This window comes from Oncorhynchus masou, chromosome 30 (assembly GCF_036934945.1).
Source record: "Oncorhynchus masou masou isolate Uvic2021 chromosome 30, UVic_Omas_1.1, whole genome shotgun sequence".
Lineage (NCBI taxonomy): Eukaryota > Metazoa > Chordata > Actinopteri > Salmoniformes > Salmonidae > Oncorhynchus > Oncorhynchus masou.
This window is the reverse complement of record NC_088241.1, coordinates 34,373,682-34,396,384: the sequence shown is the minus strand read 5'-3', so window position 1 is coordinate 34,396,384 and position 22,703 is coordinate 34,373,682. Positions and strand designations below refer to the sequence as shown.

General features: G+C 43.5%; 1 protein-coding gene across 2 annotated transcripts in view; it reads right to left on the bottom strand.

The window, feature by feature from the left end:
• Positions 1–5,740: 5,740 nt before the first annotated feature.
• LOC135522568 (M-protein, striated muscle-like) overlaps positions 5,741–22,703 on the bottom strand; it is a 41,149-nt gene continuing 24,186 nt past the window's right edge. For both annotated transcript variants that reach the window (XM_064948951.1, XM_064948952.1), the window contains 20 exons: positions 19,032–19,228; positions 18,791–18,917; positions 18,272–18,456; positions 17,757–17,871; positions 17,428–17,584; positions 17,229–17,335; positions 17,028–17,072; positions 16,780–16,916; positions 16,442–16,586; positions 15,989–16,048; positions 15,824–15,891; positions 15,558–15,671; positions 11,136–11,223; positions 10,997–11,035; positions 10,707–10,812; positions 9,703–9,866; positions 9,451–9,487; positions 9,102–9,124; positions 8,891–8,946; positions 5,741–7,016 (listed from right to left, as the gene is read on the bottom strand). In XM_064948951.1, coding sequence (XP_064805023.1) covers positions 6,768–7,016; positions 8,891–8,946; positions 9,102–9,124; positions 9,451–9,487; positions 9,703–9,866; positions 10,707–10,812; positions 10,997–11,035; positions 11,136–11,223; positions 15,558–15,671; positions 15,824–15,891; positions 15,989–16,048; positions 16,442–16,586; positions 16,780–16,916; positions 17,028–17,072; positions 17,229–17,335; positions 17,428–17,584; positions 17,757–17,871; positions 18,272–18,456; positions 18,791–18,917; positions 19,032–19,228 — 2,219 coding nt within the window. In that variant the 3' untranslated portion in view covers positions 5,741–6,767. The remainder of the gene's footprint in view (positions 7,017–8,890; positions 8,947–9,101; positions 9,125–9,450; positions 9,488–9,702; positions 9,867–10,706; positions 10,813–10,996; positions 11,036–11,135; positions 11,224–15,557; positions 15,672–15,823; positions 15,892–15,988; positions 16,049–16,441; positions 16,587–16,779; positions 16,917–17,027; positions 17,073–17,228; positions 17,336–17,427; positions 17,585–17,756; positions 17,872–18,271; positions 18,457–18,790; positions 18,918–19,031; positions 19,229–22,703) is intronic.

Below are 22,703 nucleotides of genomic sequence, written 5' to 3'. Positions count from 1 at the left end.
GGGAGATAACGAGGTAGCCTTCTAGCAGGGCTCTTCGAATCCCTCCCTGTATGTCACCTGTTGTCGCTAACGATGTAAACCAAAACGGGAGTTACCTCGTTACTAGTCTGTACGCAAAGATAGTCTTGCAGATGGTGATGGGTGTAGATTGTTAACGGTAGGCGGAAGTCGGTCCTGGAATATGGGACTTTCGGTCAAGCATAAAAATGTGAGGGGGGTTCCACCAGACTCAATGATTTGCTGCGGGGCTCTTGTAAACGAATCCTGACCTTGACAGGAAGCCAATCAGAGAATGATGTCTCAAAATCATCCCTGGCTTTGGCTGGGAGGGGGGTTTAGTCCTGGGAGACGGCTGATGAAAGTGTACTACTGGCATCAGTCTGATCACAGAGCGGCTGTGGTGAAACGTTTAAACACGCGTCCCTTAGCTAACTCTAAACTGCGAAGGTTTGAATCGAATGCGGGCATCGGCTGGACCCACTAACAGTGGAGCACTAAATTGAGATGGAATGTGCTTCGCGGTTATGGACACCGCCATGTCTCAGGTCCGCCTGGGTGCGGGACTCTACACATTCTATGTGGGAGCTCTCCTCCACGCTCTTTGGAGCATGTAGTGGAGATGGCATGTGCCTCACCATTAGCTGACACTACCAGGCCTCAGGCTTGCCTGAGGGCAGGACACCACACATTGTAGGTCGGGAGGTCTCCTCTATGCTCACTAGACTCGAGGCGGAGACTAAACCCATTGGCCCTGCAGTGATAGAGCATTGCATGGATCATGCCCTACGAAGTAGGGAGAGGTATCTCCAGCTTGTCTGGGGAGTGAGGCCTACATATGTTGTGGGTAGTACAATCCACATCCATTGATTTGCTGCAGATATGCACGCTCAAGTTCTCCATTTTTTTTGTTTTATTTCTTGTTTGTTTCACAATAAAAAATATTTTGCATTTTCAAAGTAGTAGGCATGTTGTGTGAATCAAATGATACAACCCCCCCCAAAAAGATCTATTTTAATTTCAGGTTGTAAGGCAACAAAATATGAAAAATGCCAAGGGGGTGAATACTTTCACAAGGCACTGTACACATTCTGTATGACTCAAAAAGGATAAACATGACAATGAGGCTATCCCCACGTCTTCTGAAGGTGTTTAACTAAACTGACACATTGTAGTGAGATAAGCCCTAGTCTCTTGTGACAGACCGTTACCAGTACTGGGTTCTGAGATTATACACTGCACAAAAAAATAAAGGGAACACTAAAATAACACATCCTAGATCTGAATTAATGAAATATTCCTATGAAATACTTTTTTCTTTACATAGTTGAATGTGCTGACAACAAAATCACACAAATAATCAATGGAAATCAAATTTATAAACCCATGGAGGTCTGGATTTGGAGTCACACTCAAAATTAAAGTGGAAAACCACACTACAGGCTGATCCAATTTTGATGTCCTTAAAACAAGTCAAAATGGGCTCAGTAGTGTGTGGCCTCCACGTGCCTGTATGACCTCCCTACAACGCCTGGGCATGCTCCTGGTGAGGTGGCGGATGATCTCCTGAGGGATCTCCTCCCAGACCTGGACTAAAGCATCCACCAACTCCTGGACAGTCTGTGGGGCAACGTGGCGTTGGTGGATGGAGCGAGACATGATGTCCCAGATGTGCTCAATTGGATTCAGGTCTGGGGAACGTGCAGGCCAGTCCATAGCATCAATGCCTTCCTCTTGCAGGAACTGCCGACACACTCTAGCCACATGAGGTCGAGCATTGTCTTGCATTAGGAGGAACCCAGGAGGAACCCAGGACAACCGCACCAGCATATGGTCTCACAAGGGGTCTGAGGATCTCATCTCGGTACCTAATGGTAGTCAGGCTACCTCTGGCGAGCACATGGAGGGCTGGGCGGCCCCCCAATGACTGACCCACCGCCAAACAGGTCACGCTGGAGGATGTTGCAGGCAGCAGAACGTTCTCCAAGGCGTCTCCAGACTCTGTCATGTCTGTCACGTGCTCAGTGTGAACCTGCGTTCATCTGTAAAGAGCACAGGGCGCCAGTGGCGAATTTGCCAATCTTGGTGTTCTCTGGCAAATGCCAAACGTCCTGCACGGTGTTGGCCTGTAAGCACAACCCCCACCTGTGGACGTCGGGCCCTCATTCCACCCTCATGGAGTCTGTTTCTGACCATTTCAGCAGACATCTGCACATTTGTGGCCTGCTAGAGGTCATTTTGCAGGGCTCTGGCAGTGCTCCTCCTGCTCCTCCTTGCACAAAGGCAGAGGTAGCGGTCCTGCTGCTGGGTTGTTGCCCTCCTATGGCCTCCTCCACATCTCCTGATGTACTGGCCTGTCTCCTGGTAGCGCCTCCATGCTCTGGACACTACGCTGACAGACACAGCAAACCTTCTTGCCACAGCTCGCATTGATGTGCCATCCTGGATGAGCTGCACTACCTGAGCCACTTGTGTGGGTTGCAGACTCTGTCTCATGCTACCACTAGAGTGAAAGCACCGCCAGCATTCAAAAGTGACCAAAACATCAGCCAGGAAGCATAGGAACTGAGAAGTGGTCTGTGGTCCCCACCTGCAGAACCACTCCTTTATTGGGGGTGTCTTGGTAATTGCCTATAATTTCCATTTGTTGTCTATTCCATTTGCACAACAGTATGTGAAATTTATTGTCAATCAGTGTTGCTTCCTAAGTGGACAGTTTGATTTCACAGAAGTGTGATTGACTTGAAGTTATATTGTGTTGTTTAAGTGTATAAGGTCTGACTCATGGCTGATCAGAAATTAGTCTACACAGTTTGAGACAATTTACAGATGTAGGATCTTAAGGAATGCAGATGAGCTTCATGATTTCCATAAATTCACTGAAAACCAGGCCTTCCGGGTGGCGCAGTGGTCTAAGACTGTGACACTAGAGATTCTGGGTTGGAGTCCAGGCTCTGTCACAGCCGGCCGCGACCGGGAGACCCATGGGGCGTCGCACAATTGGGGAGGGCTTGGCCGGCAGGGATATCCTTGTCTCATCGCGCACTAGCGACTCCTGTGGCGGGCCGGGCGCAGTGCAAGCTGACTAGGTCGCCAAGTGTATGTTTCCTCCGACACATTGGTGCGGCTGGCTTCCCGGGTTGGATGGGCATTGTGTCAAGAAGCAGTGCAGCTTGGTTGGGTTTCGGAGGACGCATGGCTCTCGACCTTCGCCTCTCCCGAGTCCGTATGGGAGTTGCAGCTAAGAGACAAGACTACTACCAGTTGGATACCATGAAATTGGGGAGAAAAAAAGGAGTGAAAAAAATAATTCACTGAAAATCCACACTAACACATAGTTATATTAACTCTTTTGCACTTTTCATGTAGCCTACTTTTGACCAATAAAAATATTACCATTTTGGACAAAATTTAAAAACTAAAATCTGCATTTATTCACATTAAAAGTATTCTGTCTTAGATAAGATATTTTCTTGCACACATTGTTGTTTCCTCACCCTCTCTTCTGCATGTTCTTCCCAGTGACTGACTGCCTTCTTTTCTGATGCAGTGGTACGTCTACTTTTAGAACCAATGATCACGTTTCCTTCAGCATCAGTCAAATAGGAGGTCACTCCCAAGTCCCCTTTGACTTCTGTTACAATCAACTGGTAATTAGAAAAGGTTTTAGGGTTAACGCGCGCACACACCACACACTTTGCAAACACATTTTCCCGAGCTACTTTTAAAAATTGTTTCGTGAATAAAATGTTCAATTTCATCAAGCCATGTTTGCAAATGTGCTCTGCTTCAAAGACAACTTTGTTTGCATTTGAGATTACTTACCAGACTGAAAAACATTCCTAATGTGATTTATACAAATGTAAATGACATTAAAACTCATAACTTTAGCTCATGTCTGAAAGCAGAGAGAAGCTTTTTCTACCACATAGAATTGCCTACAGCGAAAATTTTAAGAATACAACAGAGATAAGTGACTGGAACCTGGGCCCCTATTCATAAAGCATTTCAGAGTGCTGATCTATAGGATCAGTTTGTTTTGGCCTTTCAGAGTATAATGAATATGAACAGGTGGGACCTGATCCTTGATCAGCACTCCTACTCTGAGACTCTTTACGGATACGGGTCCTGGTATGTTTGTTTCAGACCGATGGTCATATGGTTCATACTGGCTCACCCACATCCTGGTCTCTCCACATGTTAGAGGTATGTGACAGGCTGCTCTCATTATATTCTGGTGACTTAACGCATCATATGTTTCTACCATCCATCTTTTCTGGTGGCCCAGACAGACATGGTCATGTGTGTAAGATGCGGATACGTTGTTTCCTTTATCGTGGGGGATTGGCGCACTGTTGCATCATAGCCCCTATATAGCAGTTTACAGTGCAGTCGGAAAGTATTCAGACCCCTTGACTTTTTCCACATTTTGTTACAGCCTTACTCGAAAATCGGCACACCTGTATTTGGAGAGTTTCTCTCATTCTTCTCTACAGACCCTCTCAAGCTCCGTCAGGCTGGATGGGGAGCATCGCTGCAAAGCTATTTTCAGGTCTCTCCAGAGATTTGATCGGGTTCAAGTCCGGGCTCTGAATGGGCCACTCCTGGACATTCAGAGACTTGTTCCGAAGCCACACCTGAGTTATCATGGCTGTGTGTCTAGGGTTGTTGTCCTGTTGGAAGGTTTTTGCTCTGACATGCACTGCCAACTGTGGGACCTTATATAGACAGGTGTGTGCCTTTCCAAATCATGTCCAATCAATTATATTTACCACAGGTGGACTCCAAATCAACTTGTAGAACCATCTCAAGGATGATAAATGGAAGCAGGATGCACCGGAGCTCAATTTCGAGTCTCATAGCAAAGGGTCTGAATACTTATGTAAATGTTACATTTCCTGTTTTTTTTTTTTTTTAAATACAGGTCTAAACCGGTTTTCGCTTTGTCATTATGCAGTATTGTTTGTAGATTGATGAGCATTTTTTTTTCCATTTAATCCATTTTAGAACAAAGCTTTAACATAACAAAATATGGAAAAGGTCAAGAGGTCTGAATAGTTTCCGGCTGCACTGTATAATGTCTGCCTCCCAAAGACTCCCTATTTATTATTTATATTTTGACAAGGGCCCATAGTTCTGGTGAAAAGTAATATGAGGAATAGGGTGCCATTTGGGACACAGGCAGTGTAACCCACATCCTACTCGTGGTCAATCCTTGATGAGAAATCATGAACAATAACATGAAGGGTGTCTGAGGGTCACTCAGGGGATTTGTGCTTACCTTTCAAACACTCAGTACAGAGACATGTGATGAGAAGACCGGTGCTCACTGGAAGTGTGTGTGGACAGAGACAAGGTACAGTTAGCTGATTGTATTGCGAGACAAAGGATATGGTATAAAGCAGCTGGGTTGTCAAGTCCTCAAGGGCCACACATCTGCAGCATCAACACACCCGATTTCCCCAGGTGTAAATGAGACAAAGCAGCAGGAGTGCAGCCCTCAAGGAGCGGAGTTTGAATCCCTGGTGTAAGAAGAGAAGTGTGTGTGTGTGTGTGTGTATGTTCCTGATAGATGCCTTCTTGGCCTTCGGAGACTCGATGACAGACAATATCAGACAAGGGACCAGGAGTGCATTGGTGAAAAGGAGACTGAAGAAGAGTGTGAAGAGTGGAGGTAGAGAACGGAGAATGAAGAGTGGGGTGCCATTGAGAGGGAACAACGCAGTGAAAACAGAGGTGGTGAGGAAATACATGCTCCATTTTATTAGCCCTTCCCGTGAGATGGGACAGAGGAAGTTAATTCATAATCACTACTACGTGTCAGGGGAGGTGATGTCATAATCAGAAGGCATGGTGTCATAATTCAAGGAAGTGGAGTAAATCACTACAGTGACAGGAGTGATGTAATAACACTACTGAGTAATTTGAATTAACACAAACTGTCTACGTGCCTTTTAAGTACCTAAATTCATATTTTTGTTAGCTATAGCAACATCCCACTGGGCTCAGACGTCAATTTAATGTCTGTTACATGTTGGTTCAACTTAATTTCATTGAAATGGTGTGGAAACATTGATTCAACCAGTGTGTGCCCAGTGGGATATTGTAATTAGGGCTGTCAAACAATGAAAAAATGTAATCAAGTTAATGCCAGGATTTAATGTGATTAATCACAAATTCTGAATTTGCTCAAATTGAGCTGTATTTTAAGATTTTGTCTTTGATGTTGTCCAAAGTAACAGTATTCAAAATCAAGTAGATGAATTAAGCACTTTCTTTAACCTAAATGTCAACTTGTTTTGACATCGCATTGTTTTTAGCTGAATAGGTGATGTATTTGGGATGTTTTCAGTGTATTTTGAATGCTTTCAGACAATATGATTAGTTGTGAAAAATAAGTGTGTGTGCACTTAACTCGAGTTAGCTGATTGACAGCCTTAATTATAATACATGGGGAAAATGCTATTAATGTATAACTAAACTCATAGTTGTGTCAAGATAAAGGACGATTGGACCGTTGGTATATATATATTTTTTATAATTCTGAAAGATAAAATGCTGAAACGGCTCTCTGATTTCTCTCTGAACCTTTGGACATTTCATGCTCAGAGTAAAACGATACACCTTTTCAAACTGGAGTTAAATACTTTGTATAGTCCCATAAAAACCATCTCAAACCAATGCTCAGGACTCAATCTGTTTTTTATACATGATATTTACGCAAAGATTGAGGTCTCCCTTATTTCTTGCCGGCCTTCTTTCTTTCTCCCTTATTTCTTGCCGTCGGGGCTGAAGACACTTATGGTGAAGTCTGCGCTCTCTGTGCCGTACTTGTTCTTCACCAGGATGCTGTACTTGCCCGAGTCTGTCGTGTTCACCGTGGTGATGGTGAAGCTGGCGTACTTGCCCGACTCGAACTTTATGATGTAGTGGTCGTCCGACACTATCTCCCTCTCGTTCTTCAGCCAGACAACCTCAGGCACGGGGTCGCCTGAAATGTTACAGGTCAGGTTCAGGGCCTGGTGAGAGAGAGAGAGAGACACGGGATCACATACATATACAGTAGGGTACCGCCGAAATGGCACCCTATTCCCTCTATCGTGCACTACTTTTGACAAGAGCTCTGATCAAATGTAGTGCACTATGTAGGGAATATTAGGGTACTGTAATGGGACATTTTTTGAGTTCTCCTTTTCCTGTATTTGATATGTAATAAACATGATTGTATGTGCGGGGAGATGCACACCGATGCATTCCCTTGGGGAATGGAAACAGGAGTTAACCATGCATCTTTAAGTACCATATTTAAAGTAGTTTTGCGCCCAGGGGTGGAAAGAATACTGAAATATCCTACTCAAGTAGAAGTTATTTTAATCAAAAATTAAATTAAAATTACTTTAAAAACACACGTGTATGTAAAGAAAAAAAAAAGATTTGTCAAAAATATACTGGTGTTCTTTTGCCCATCTTAATATTTTATTTTTATTGACCAGATTGAGATATGGCTCTTTTTTCCTCAGTTGAGGACTTGTGAGATGTCTGTTTCTCAAACTAGACACTCTAATGTACTCAGTTGTGCATCGGGACCTCCCACTCCTCTTCTATTCTGGTTAGAGACGTTACAGTCCTGTAGCTTAGCATCCGCCTCATCGGACCACATCCGTATTGAGTATATCACTGGTACTTCCTGGTTGAGTTTTTGCTTGTATGCAGGAATCATGAGGATAGAATGGTGGTCAGATTTACCAAATGGAGGACGAGGGAGAGCTTTGTGTGTCTGGAGTAAATTCGTTTTTTTCCACCTCTCGTTGCGCAGGTGACATGCCAGTAGAAATTAGTTGACAGATTTCAGTTTTCCTGCATTAAAATCACCGGCAACTAGAAGTGCCGCCTCTGGATTAGCATTTTCTTGTTTGCTTATATACAGCTCGTTGAGTGCGGTCTTAATGCCAGCATCGGTTTGTGTTGGTAAATAGATAGCTTCGAAAAATATGGATAAAACTCTTAGTAAATAGTATGGTCTACAGCTTATCATGATGCATTCTATCTCAGGCGAGCAGAACCTTGAGACTTCCTTAATATTAAATATTGTGCACCAGCTGTTGTTAACAAAGAGACCCGATGCTGCCGTTCTGCCCTGCCAATGCATAGAATAACCAGCTAGAATATTATCCATGTTTTTGTTCACTAAATATCAGAGAAACACAGGATATTAGTTCTTCAGGTCACATTGTTAGGATAGTCTCGAACGGAGCTCGTCCAGTTTGTTCTCCAGTGATTGTACATTCGTCAATAGAATAGAGGGTAGATTATTTACTTGCCAGCATAGTTTCATCAAGACAAATGCTATTCAATTACAGTAGTTATAATTCGTTACTTTACACCTCTGTTGGCACCCGTTAGTCTATAATTATCTGTTGTTACTAAGGATTGACCTGTTTAACTGCCAGTATCAAATGTCTGCCAGTGTTGAAAGTTATGTTTAAAGTTTGACACCAGACTAGATTCAAGGACACACTGATAATGTATCTGTGACACTGTGTGATTCTGTATTAGCTGATGTTATGATTTCCTACAAGCCTGACAGGCTGGTGTTTACAGAACATTCGGTGCTGTGTGATTAATATATAAAAGGGCCTTCTCAGAGAGGGCCCTCTAGACATTTTCTCTGCTTCTGTTCTGGAGGTGCCTCCCTGTTACAACTTGTATTAAACCAGATTGATTTTGATTGGCTATCTGTGATTGTTCTGCTGTTGTATTCACTTTGAAAATCCCTATTACAGGTACCATTTCAGATGCAACCATAGTAGTGTCATACACTATCAAGCCTGCATGTTCAGTTTGGGACTGTGGACATGCATACACAGATACAGATCCATCCAGACATGGTTACCTTGAGCTCCTGTATGGTGACAACATCAGGCAGGCCTCCCGCCACACGAGCACGATCTTAAAAAAGGAGCACCAAAATTAGGCCACTGAGCTCAGATCAGTTTGAAAATATCAGTACCCACTAAAAATACAGTGAGCAGTCCTCTCATCACCATCTTATAATAACGTTTTTAAAAGTTGAGGTGTGTGCGTATGTGTGTGTGAGAACTTACTTCTCTCTGCAATTGCGGCCGCTCTGACAGTGAAAGAGACAGAACAAATTGAAGAACAAAGATAAGAGAAACGAATGCAGAGAATGTGTTTGGAGCCAGGAAGCGTGTCTAAGCAAAGACTTCATCTGTCTACCCACTTCCCTTCCTCAAGTCCTATCAGAGACTGCCTGCTATTTAAACAGTACATGCAAAGAGAGAGTGGCTGGGCAAACAGGGAGGAACACCAAAAATAGCAATGACATGAAAAGAAGGACAGTACTTACTGACACATCCACAACATGTGGATAGGCTTACACAATGTGTTTTTTTGTTGTTGTTGTACAAAAATCTACACATTTCGGTCACTTACTTGAGCCTCTGGAACTCAGCATATGCATCATCAAATGCTGCAATAAAAAAAAGATGGTTAATAAGCCTATCAAAGCACTGTGGTGTGGTGGGAAGCTGCCTAATTCAAACCTAGATTTAGGCCGCATCCCAAATGGCACTCTTTTCCCAACATAGTGCACTACTTTTGACCACAGCCTTATGGGCCCTTGTCAAAATTAGAGCACTATATAGGGAATATAGGGTGCGATTTGGGAAGCAGATGTAGTCTCACCCTGGCCGGCCAACTCCACAGTCCTCTTCAGACCGCCCTTCCCATCGTGGAACTCAATGGCATATTTGCCCTTGTCTTTCTCTGTGGGTTCTGTGATCTGTAGCCACAGCTGCTCTCCTACCACACCACTCTTAATGCGGTCTGTGAAGGCTATCGCTGAATCCCTACGAGAGAGGAAAACAGGTCACTGACTTACACACATATAGGCTGCATCAGACGACACACACCTGAGAGTTAAATTTACTTGCAAATATACTCACACATGCAGACGCGCGTAACGGACTTCACACTGTTTGCTTAGCGAGTGCTGCTTCCTCCTGATTTCGGCTCACACCGAGGCTCAAACCCAGGACCGCTGCCTTGCTTGCACATGTGACCGCTCTCCCGAAGCGTCTTAGCGGTCAGCACCACCAAAAAGCTAGCTATTCTGCAGTGCTAGTAGGGACACTTCAGGCTGAGGAGCATGTTTCAAAACATCTCCATGCACTACATTCACCCCCCAAACTTACAACACAGCGGCCCCAGTGTTGAGCTGAGCACAACTGCAAATCCGGGTCACGGCACCATCTGTAACTGACATCACGCTGCTTGCTTAGCGAGTACCATTTCCTCCCGATTCACCTCACACAGAGGCTCGAAACCCAGGACCTCTGCCTTGCTAGCACACATGAACGACATCCCAAAGTGTCTTACCAAGTCGGCGCCACTGAAAGCTTGCTATTTGGCAGTGCAAGTGGGGACACTTCAGGCTGAGTAGTAAGTCTTTATGTGCTACATGCACACACACACACACACCAGAGGATGGTGGGTTGAGCTATAGGAGGTCAGGCTCATTGTAATGGCTGGAATGGAATTAATGGAACAGAATCAAACACATGGGAACCACATTAGACTCCGTTTAAATTCATCCATTCCAGCCATTAAAATATGGCAGTCCTCCTATAGCTCCTCCCACCAGCCTCCATTGACAGACATAAACACAGAGACGTAAGGAGAGTACACACTTGTGGTGCCAGGTGACCTGGAGCGCTTCGTTGTAGTAGCTGACAAAGGAGTACAATCTGATGCCCTCCTCTGTGCTCTGGATCTTCAGTGCGGTGGAGGAGTTGGCTAGCAGAGGTTACAGAGACGTTACACAGTGCAACATTATAGAGAAGTTACAAAGTGCAACATTAAAGACTTTACACAACAAAGTTACACAGCTCCACATTACAGACGGACACTTTAGGGATGTTTTGAACACAAGTAAAACTTAAGATGATGCTTCTACTACGACAGTGACACATGTACTTACCAATATGACTGAACATTTCATTCATCAAGTCTCTGAAACCTGGAGAACAGAAATGTGACCATAATAGAACTTGGTAAAAATGACAGACTTGTAGCATTACTGTACAGACAATGAGGTATGGCTTTGAGGGTTTAGTCACCTTGGTCTGTCAGATTCAATGTAGATGTGTCCTTCCCTCTGTCATCCTTCATAACAATCTCATAGACACCGGCATCCTTCTTTGAGATCTATAAGAGAAGGCTAGGTTTGAGACACACACACACACACATCTAAAATGCACAGCCACCATTTTGTAAAGGAAGAAAATGAAAATCTCAAGCAAAAAGACAAGCTTTTCTCCCCTGCTATGGGTGCTGCAGGACACATTTATAGGACGCGAAAGCAAAAAAAGCATTCTCAAAAACAAACAAAAAACCAGATGGCAGAATGACCACTTTTGGCAGGGCTGGGCAATTATTTTCCACGGAGGGCCATATTTTTGCCATAACGGGCCAGAATCATATTACATGATTATACATAATGTGCATGACTGTTGACAGCTATATCTACTGTAAATCATGTCCAGATATGCTTCTTATTTTACTTTTTTAACATGCACAGAAATAAACCACATCCATGTTCTCCTTTTGATAGGAAGTTTCATTATTAAAACATGCAATGAACTACACTTAGGTAAAAGTACACTTTGCATTCAACACCACGGACAGAACTCTTGTTAACGGGTATACACAAAAACACAAGGGAGAGCTCAACATTACATTTAAACAACCCAATCAGTGTGAGGAGTGAAGTCTCTGATGGGCATTGACTAGAGCAGTGAAGTCAGGTATAGTTTTTGACGTCGCTATGCGCAGGATTGCTGAGAGGTGAGTCAGTAAGAGATGATCTGTGCCTTGACCTGTTATAGTTCCTCACAGAAAATGTCTGTTCATATACAGAGATTGGTGAAAACATCTCCTGAGCATGACTCATAATCTTTGGAAAGTTTTGCTCATCGAGAGATGCATAGAACCTTGTCAGTGACATTGGAGAACTATTCAAAACAATCACTGCATCAGACTGAAGATCTATAAGCTCAAGTTGCAGGTCAGTGGGAGCGTTATCCACATTGAAGGTGGAAGGAGAGGAAACCAACAGCATGTCATTTTCCAACACTTCGAAATCCTCAAAACGACGAGAAAACTCACCTTTCAAAGCACGCATCAGCGATGTATACTTCTTCCGCTGGTCATCTGATAGGGAACAGACTAGTAGTGTCGGAAGGTGGGTGAGATTGTTGGCTTCTACTTGATAGGTCAGTAGGAGTCATTTTCCCTTGAAGGCTTTGATAAAGCTGTACATCTGAAGTGAAAAAAGTCCCTTCCCTTGTAGTTTGGAATTGGAGTTTATTCACGAGGGCCATGATGTTCATGGTGAAGGCAAAATCAGACATTTTTTATCTTGCAGTTGAGGGAAATCCACATATTTTCCTTTCATTTGCAATACTCCTCCTTTTAAGCACCTTCCCCAAACTCAGCCATCTCACATTTCTGTGGTAGGGAAGATCTGCAGGACCCGACTGTCTCTTCCAACAGAGACTAACTGCCTGTGGTTTAAAGACTTTGCCACTTTAGTGACTGCATCCACAACATGGCTCATTTTCAGAACACATTTACAGAGCACCTCCTGATGAGTAATGCAATGCAGGAAAATACTTTTCTGATCTGGGTTCAGCTCAGCTAATTGATCTTGCATCCTTTTCAAAAGGCCAATGTTTTTTTCCTGTCAAGTTTGGTCACCCGTCAGTGGTCACACTGGATAACTTTTCAAAACGCAGTCCCAGCTTTGCCACACACTTATATGAACCTCCCCCAATAAATCTTTCCCTGAGGTTGTGCTCTTCATTGACTGCACTGAAGCTCCTCTGTCATTTCAAAGTCTGGGGTTTTGCCTCGTAAAAATATCAACTGTGCTATGTCACGTGCATCACTGCTCTCATCCAGGGCCAAAGGCGGAATCTTGTCTTTCAACTGTTGTTCCATATTCTCAGTGACAATGTCCTCAACGCGCCGTGTCACTGTTCAACTTGACAGGGAAACATTTCCAAACAGCTCTTTCTTGTCGGGGCAAAGTATTGCTTCAGAGCCAATTAAACATTCTTTAAATGAATTCGCCCTCAGCGAATGGCTTGATATGTTTAGCAATTTTGTGGGACAGTACATAGCCATCTCTCGCAATTCCGTCATTTGCTGAATGCAGTTTTGTGAAAAGTCCTTGCTGCTTGTGTGCGCGAGCGTTGCAAAATAAATGTACACATACATGTTTTTCAATCATTGCACCCACACTGCTCGCGCCCGCCAATGAGCGTCTGTGTTGCCAAGCGCTAAAATAGAAGTCAGTTCTATTTGTGACGCTGAACCAGTGCAAGTCTTGCCTCTCCCATCTCCTCATTGGCTCCTCATTGGCTTTTAGAAGCACACACAGTCAAAAAAATTCAGAACACATACTCATTCCAGGGTTTCTTTATTTTTAGTGTAAAATAATATTAAAATTGAAAACATCAAAACTATGAAATAACACATATGGAATCATATAGTAAAAAAGTGTTAAAAATCAAAATATAAGTAGCCACCCTTTGCCTTGATGACAGCTTTAAACTCTGGGCATTATCAAAACCAGCTTTATGGAATGGAATGCATTTCAATTAACAGGTGTCCCTTGTTAAAAGTTCATTTGTGGGATTTCTTTCCTTCTTAATGTGTTTGAGCCAATCAGTTGTGTTGTGTCAAGTTAGGGGGGTATACAGAAGATCTCTATTTGGTAAAAGACCACATCCATATTATGGCAAGGACAGCTCAAATAATCAGAGAAATGACCGTCCATCCTTACTTTAAGTCATGAAGGTCAGTCAATTGGGAAAATTAGGAACTTTGAAAGTTTCTTCAAATGCAGTCACAAAAACCATCAAGAGCTATGATGAACCTGGCTCCCATGAGGACCGCCACAGGAAAGCAAGACCCAGAGTTACCTCTGCTGCCGAGGATAAGTTCATTAGAGTTACTGTAACTTCACCTCAGATTGCAGCCCAAATAAATTCTTCACAGAGTTCAAGTAATAGACATCAACTGTTCAGAGGAGACTGTGTGAATCAGGCCTTCATGGTCGATTTGCTGTAAGGAAACCACTACTAAAGGACACCAATAATAAGAAGAGTCTTGCTTGGGCCAAGAAACACGAGAGGTCTTCGCTATTATTCTACAATGTAGAAAATAGTAAAAGTAAAGAAAAACCCCTGGAATGAGTAGGTGTCTCCAAACTTTTGACTGGTACTGTATAAGGATGTTAAATTATTTACAGAAGCGTGGCAATAATGTGCCCCAAAAGCTGTCAGAATCACCAATGTCTGAAGATGTTAGGATCAATAATTGTTATATTCTTGAATTAAATTTTCATAATAGATGGGTTGTTTTAGCAACAAAACCGACTGGGTTGGCTTAGATTGTTGTCATGTAAACTATACTTCGTCTCCAAACGTTTATTGAAAACATAAATACATTTGCACTTGTTGTCTCAAATACATTGTTGTTGTTGTTTAACTAGCTACTGTAGTGAGGCTTTTCCATATTATTAGTATAAAAATGACATGAGTCAAAACAAGACATGGTAGCAATAACAAGCTACAATGAGCTGAAACAAGCCACATACGATTCCCCACATGACAACTTCTTGTCATTGTTGCTAGCTATCTGACAGTTCAGAATCTTAACGCCACATGGCTCATTGATGTGCAGGCACGCATCATTTTTGTGACCGTCAGCCAACCCCTCTACAGCAAGGACCGATGATTTGGTTAGCTAAACTAACAAGTCTCTTTGTTTGGTTACAAAGGCAACTACTGTAGCTACCTAGTAAAATTGCTAGCTACTTCAGTGGATGTTGGAACACATTTCTAGCAGCAAATGGGTTACATTATAGTGTGGTATAATCAAATCGGGGCTCTATACGTTCACCTTCCACGTCATGCATTATTCTCCATAGAACACATAGCTAGCACCTCATAGGGTTGGGTTAGATGCTGGAACTGGAAATGTGAGAATTAGGCTATTGTATAAAGACATTTTTTTAAATTAAGATTACTGTAAAATAAACTTCTTTAATATAATAAACTTCAACCTCTTTAGACCACCTGATGCTCAACTTATCACCAATGAACCTTGTAGCCAGTAGAAAGTAATATGACGTGTGAGGAACATATACAGTATTTATGATATATGAACAGACGTGCAATGATACAGTTTCATAGTTACATACAGTATGCAAATGAACAACACATAATGTTTGTATAACATCACTAAAATATTCAATACGTAGTATGTTAATACATGTGCCGTATAATCATTGAAACATGATATTTTCCAACCTTTACCTAGCCTTTAATGTACACAAGAGCCATTCAAAAAGTATACAGAAATCTGCAAAACAATACTCTCTAAGCTGTAAAGACAGGTGTTGTGCTGTATGGTCTTACAGTCCCTGTACTTTCTCATGTATGAGGTGCATGAAACATTAGAATTCCTCTCACCTGAGCAATCTCCATGTTGAGCACTCCCTCTGTGAAGGTGAGATTCCCGTCTCCCTTGACCTCACGCCCATCCTTGTACCACAATGCAACCGTCTCCTTCTTTATGTTTCCAACCTGCGGGAGGCGAAAGACACCTATAATGTTCAGGTTGTTGTCCAGATGTTGCCCGGCTGCACCCTGGTAATACCATCTCATCTGGAAAGTTGAGAGCTAAGCTGATCGATTTTCATAAAACTCATACTTCACTTTGTGTGTTCTTTTCCTACCTTGCACTTCAGGAAAACACAGCATTCTGGGGTCACTTCATAACTCAAGTACTCAACAAAATGAGGTCCTGCAAAAAACAAAACAAAGCAGGAACTATTCAGTAGTCTACAATTTTGTGTCATAACATACCGCTATTCTATTTTCTTTATTTAAAAAAATCCCACCTTGCTTTCTGTGCCACTCTTTGCACATGAACTCAGACTCCTTCTGCAGCCCTTTGAACACTGGGGAAAGGAAACAAAACTGTATCTATAAATCATATTCTTTCTTGTAATATAGTCACTATGATGTGTTTTGTACATTGATGTGGATATTATTTAAACAAATACATTTTTCATACATTTGTATGTAGTTCATTCATAGAAATATTTTACTGCCCCCTAGTGGAGTATGTTAAGATGTAACTTCTGATCCATAGTGGGGCTTGTTTTTTTTCTTTACAACAGAGGGGTGATAGCCTGGTCCCAGATCTGTCTGTGCTATTGCATACTCCATTGCTGTACTTGTCAAGACATGACAATGAGTTGGCATGATAGCACAAACTGGCACTCAGGCGAGAGTGAGAATGATGGAAGGTGATTGGAGGAGGCGAAAAGGACAGCCGGAGTTAATCCTACCTTCTTCAATCAGCACCAGGCTGGACTGGTTGGTGGCTTTTCCGTCCTGCAGCTGGAAGGTGAAGGTTCCCTCGTCCTCTTTGAGCAGAGACTCCATGATCATCTCAATCACACCTGTGTCCTTGTTAAAGTTCATCTTGTATTTCTGAAAAGAAAGAAAGGCCACAGACAGAGCATTTTCAGTATTGTCTAATATACTTTACCTGAACAACATCAATTACAGTAGTTTTTTTAATTCTATTTATTTATTCTTCCAAGACGTCTGAGGTCAGAAGACCTCTTTCGCACACGTGTCGGAGAGTATTTTTTCATTTCAGTCCCAAAGCGTGCCAACTTACCTCTCCCTGGGAGAGAGTGTTGTCATTAAACACATATTCTATTTTGCCATTAGCAGAGATCTTCTCAGCCTGCAGCCAGAAGCGAACTCTGCCCTTCTCCTGCAGCTCCACAGCCAGCTCGGTCTTCAAGGGAATAACTGGAGGGGGGGGAAGGAAAGTGCAACAGTACGTGAGAGCAGGGACGGAGGAACATGTAATAATGAACAACGGGAAACATTTTTGAGAACATTGGTAATAATGTTACTTACTGGGGAATTTGTGGTCATGGCTGATCTCCAGCAGTTTTTTCAACTCTGTCCAAAAAAAAGGACAAAGATTAATCAGAGATTAGAAAGTATAAATGAAACCAGAAGCAATGGAGCTCTGCTAACCTCTTAGCCTGCTAAGTTAGCTTCCAAAGTGATAACGTGGACAGTGTTACAGTACCACGGACACACGGTGGGACTCACCCTCCGCTGAGAGGGTGTAGCTGGAGGATTCACCATTGGTGTGGGTGACGGCACAAGAGTAAATGCCGATGTCATCCTCAGCAGGCATGTTAAAGATGGCCTTGGACCTGAGGGGATACAATTAACACAGGCTACTGTAGAAACGTTAGCAAACATTATATTCTTTCACACACACACACACACACACACACACGCGCACTTCTCCCCACTGGTTGCCACAGTAATGCGGGTTTCGTCAGTGATCTCTTTGTAGTTCTTGGACCACACGAATTTGGAGTCTGGAGTCAGGTTTGAGCATGCAAAGTTCATGGAGATCACGCCATCATCATCAATGTCCACAACAATCTCCGTAGTGCCTGAGAGAGAACACAACAAGAGTCAAATATGGATGGAGACTCAAAAGACACTAATATGCAAAGGTGCAGGATTACATAAAGGTATGACTTTACTGGTAAAACAATGTCATTCTCTGTCCATCCCTCCCTCCCTCCTACCTGCTCTGTTGAGGGGTCTTTAACATGGTCCTACCTGGTTTGGTTTCAGCCAGGACTGGTTCTGTGGGCTCAGAGGCCTTTCCGACACCTGCCTTATTCTGAGCACGCACACGGAACACATATGTCTCCCCCTCCTTTAGAATCTTAATCTGTTTATAAAAGAGTCACATTATAGACATGTTAGTCACATACATCAAATATGTTACTACTGATACAAACTTTCTCACATAGAAAAGCAGTAGTGTTGAAAATCCCTTTACACGCACCCTCTAACTGACAAACACCTCCACCAATCACATCCTATTTACATGTCGACTATGTCACAATATTGCATCACACAATCTGGATTCAAATGTTTAATTAGAATGCTCAATGGTATGACTGACTAAGTGGATAGAAATAGTGTAGTTGCCCTTAGACGCTGATCCTGGGTCAATTTAGCATTTTCAACACTAATGGTTAAGGTTAGTATTGGGGGAGGGGGAAGCTGAAATCGGTTACAGGGGAAACTTTAGTGATTGGAGTGATTGGAGGGGATAGGGTCCTGACCTTCATGTAGTTGGTGGAGATAGCCTTCTCATTGACTCCTCTCCAGGCCTCCTCCTCAGCATCAGCCTCCTTAATGTCAACGTAGAATCCGTTGACTGGGTCACGGCCCTGGTACACTGGTGGCTTAAAGAGCAACACCAGAGTGTTGGCGCGCACCTCTGTCACCTGCAGATCATGGGGAGGTCCTGTGGGAAATTAGGGGTAATATGTTTCAGAGTTGAAGAAAACTGACATATCATAGGCTAGTGTCCCAACTCGCACCCTATTCCCTTTGTAGTGCACTACTTTTGACCAGGGGCAATAGGGCTACCATTTGGGACGTAACCATAGACAAGGTAATGTACAGAAATAATGTCCTATTACCACAAAAGATTATAATACAAGTCAATGATTTCATTTTTTAAAATGTATTTTTACACGTATCTTTTAGGTGCAACTTGTACTGTGATGTGTTATATGTTAAAGTGTAATTATCATACTTCATCAGGCTTGCGAGTGAATTTTAGTGGCACTACCCACCTGGCACAGCAATGGTCCACTCCTCACAGATAAACGTCTCACTGGGCAGAGACGGGATGCCCACACCTGCCATGTTGGCAGCGCGCACTTGGAACTGGTACTTCCTGTTCTCCTTCAAGTCGGACACCTGGACAGACAGTGAAAAATCATTCTCCCTTTTCTCCCGATATGACAAAAGGTGGCTGAAAATTCAGGTTAAAGAGTGTAGCGAAATTATAAAGAAGCAAAATGGCTGACTCACTCGGTAGGCTCGGTCGCTAACAGCTTTGACATTGGCCTCGTGCCACTTCCCTGGCACCCCATTAATGACCTCACGGTAGTCCACAAAGTAGCCGGTGATGTCAGCACCTCCGATGAAGGTGGGCTGCTTCCAGGCCAACACCATAGAGTCCCGCACGCACTCCAGAACGCTGATGCCATAGGGTGGAGTAGGGGACGCTGGAACAGCAGAGGACTCCAGTTAGCATCATGCTGTGTCAACTCTGACACTATGAAGTCATGGGAGACAGAAGCTTAATGCTCTTGGTTGAGCTTCAGTCTTCCATCACTTAGACCTACTAACATTCTCTTTTCTTAGAGCAAGTATTGGGCACTCATTCCCTTGTACATTTCTGAACATTCCACTGGGCACAGACGTCAATTCAACGTCTATTCCACGTATTTTCATTGAAATGAAACAGCATTGATCAACCAGTGTGGGCCCAGTGGGTTGGTTCGAAGTTCTTTAAAATGTCAGTTAACATTATTATGCCATACAGTTTGTGTCACAGATACTGTTTGTAAGAACCTTTAACCTTAAGCTATGGTTCAACCAGACACTATGTCATAACACATTGACACAATTATGGGGACACACATTTCAGGGACCTTGACTGAATGGGACAAACTATTTTAGCCACAGGAGCTGTGAGGACACATATGATCTCAGTGGCTGGTCTTCGTGGGGGGGGGGGTATTTGATAGAGGGAGCGCATATTGCTGACTGGATAATATTACATATAATAAATTGACCTGTCACACAGTCACATGGACATGGTGTTCTCCATAATTTGGGGGTGGGGGTATGGCAAAGAATTGGACTTGGAAGTACACTACCAAAAAGGTCTCAGGTCATAGGTGTCCCTTTCTGTCTTGTGATTGGCTGACCCACTTCAGAGACAAGCTGTGATAGGCTAGCTCCAGCTATATCGCAGTGCCTGTGTGTTCATGTGCACTGATCTCCCAAGGTGACGGTGGGCCAAAAGAGCCCAGAGTGTGCATGAGCCAGCCAGACTGCAGTAAGTTGAGAGGTGGTCATCACAGTGCCTGAACACTGAGGGTGTGGAGGGAGGACCAAAAGCCCCTCTGTATGTGTGAGGCAGCCCTGTGCTAGAGGTGGCCAGTAGATCGCCTGAACGGCACGGGTGACGGTGTAGTTAAACCTGTGAAAGCTGTTATAGAAACTTACCTTAGGGTAAAAACTGAATTTTACCAGTTGAATACTTTCACTATAGATATTGTTTTAATGATTTACCTGTGAATATTACAGTAGAACCACATGCATTCAAACTGTGACCACAATACTAATATTACAATGGCAGATTATTTTTTCAAAAGTCTTCTACCTTCTTACCAAAGTGATAAAAATGTTTCAAGATAGATTAATAAAAACGGTTTAAAACACGAACAAAAATCCTTGAGGTGAAAAGATTACATTTTATTTCTGAGGACATAAGGGTTGGCGTGGCCTGAATGAGTGTAGTTCCATGTGGCTCAGTTGGTAGAGCATGGTGCTTGCAACATCAGGGTTGTAGGTTTGATTCCCACAGGGACCCGTACAAAAATGTGTGCACTCACTACTGTAAAATCACTCTGGATACTAAAATGTACATGTTCTCACCTGAGTCTGTCCTGGGCTGATTCTTTCTCTGTCCCCTGTTTGGCTGAAGCATCTACAGAGGACTTACGTGTTTGCCTGGCCACTGGCACTAACCTCATTGGAGGTCTTGGCCTGGCTCTGACCAGGCCACTGCCTCCCTTGCTTTAAATTACTGCAGCCTTGAGGAGCTTGAGCTAGTGGCCCCATGCCACAGGCACACTGTCAGTCTGAGCATTGAACTTCAGCGTAGTGTTTGGGGGTTACTGAACAGCCTCATGCGTTCCCGTCCAGCGTTAGTCAGCCCACGCTACCACCCGTTGGTAACTCCCCCTCCGGCAACACACCGTGAGGAATACCGCCCCCTACAATGAGTTAGCAGAGAAAAGCGAAAGCCATTTTACACGGGCAAAGAAGAACAACCATTCACACAACCAAACAGCTCAAATCAGAACACTCAGAAGGTAGAGGAGAGAGCAAGAAATGTAACCAATACCCTATCAAATGCAGTAAAATATCTTCATCTGACAGACTATGAAAAATGAAGACAAGATGACCAACAAGTGACATCTGCGTGAGGAAGCAAGTTGCGGAGTTAAAAGACAAAGCACGAGCGTGTGAGGGGAGAAAGTGAGTGTGTGCGGTCTTTGTGCCAACCCTTCATGAAATAGCCACACTATATGCCAGTGAATTTCATTATATGCACTACATTGGCCTAAACTGATCAAGTGTATGTACTGGGAGACAACTATTGGAAATTGTTATGAGTAAGATCTATGGTACAGCTATTCTTTCCTAATATATTCTGATAACATGTGTGACAGAAAAGTTCACTAACAAAGGAAGGAAAGGGGATACACCAGAATACATTCAACCAAAAATGTGTCTTCCGCATTTAAAACCAACTCCTCTGAATCAGAGGTGAGGGGGGGCTGCCTTAATCGACGTCCACACCGTCGGACCTGGGGAGTAGTTGTTAATGGAGGGGGGGGGGTTAACAATACTAACCCCGCCACAATTGTGAGTATTATTTACCTTTCATCGTGTAAGACACTACCACAAATGGGTCTAAGCCCATCTACAAACTGCTATTAGTTGTAATGGACTGTGGAGAGAAATCCATTGAACTTGTCACTAAGTGTGGGGAGAACAGAGCCTGATGCGTGGCAAAGCTTGCCAATGACTGAGTGACGTCTCACAGCTGGAAGCCTGGTTAGTCACAGCGCAAACTGACATTATGGGACAACTGTGTAAAGGAGCAGGGCTGTCAGGATAGTATATATCCCTAGCTCTGGTCCAGGGCATTAGTGCACCTTGTATCACTGAGCCGCACTAATGCCCTGGACCAGAGCTAGTATTCCCAGATGAGAGTGAGTAGAATGGACAGACACGCAGCATAAATCAGGGGGATTGGTGGTTGGGCGTAGGGGGGGGGGTACCTTTAACAACAGGTGGGGTGGTGGTGGCTGACACATCTTGTGCCCAGGACAGGTAAGGGGTGGGGATGGTTGGTTGTTTGGGTAGGGGGTGGATTGTGCGTGACAGAGGAACCAAGGGGGGCTGGTTTGTAACAACCGCGGAGCTGGAACACACTGACCCAAGTTAGAGGAAGTCTACAACTCCTGACCCTGGCCACGCCTCAGGTTGTGCAGGGAGGGTGGGATAGATGACTCATTGGGGGGGCATAGAAAATAACATGTGGGAGGAGTCTAATGCTGATGGTACACAGAGCTGACAATGTGATGTCTTGATGGACAGAAAAAAATAGAAGGGTACAACACATCAGCTCAACCCATGTTCAGTGTGGGCACATTGCATTTCTTTCATCATGAACATAAACTAAAAAGTAACAGTGAAGAATATGCAGAAGACTCAATAATCAAATCTCCATAGAGCTAAGAGGCTTCCCTGGTCCGACCATAACATCATACCTTACTGTAGATCCCTTCATAGTATTTCATCAAACATAAACAAAAATAGGTTCCTTGTATAGGCCTGTGGCTCGTCATAGTCTTCCTAAAAAACACTACCAATCCTATCCTGTTGTGAGGGTGTGCC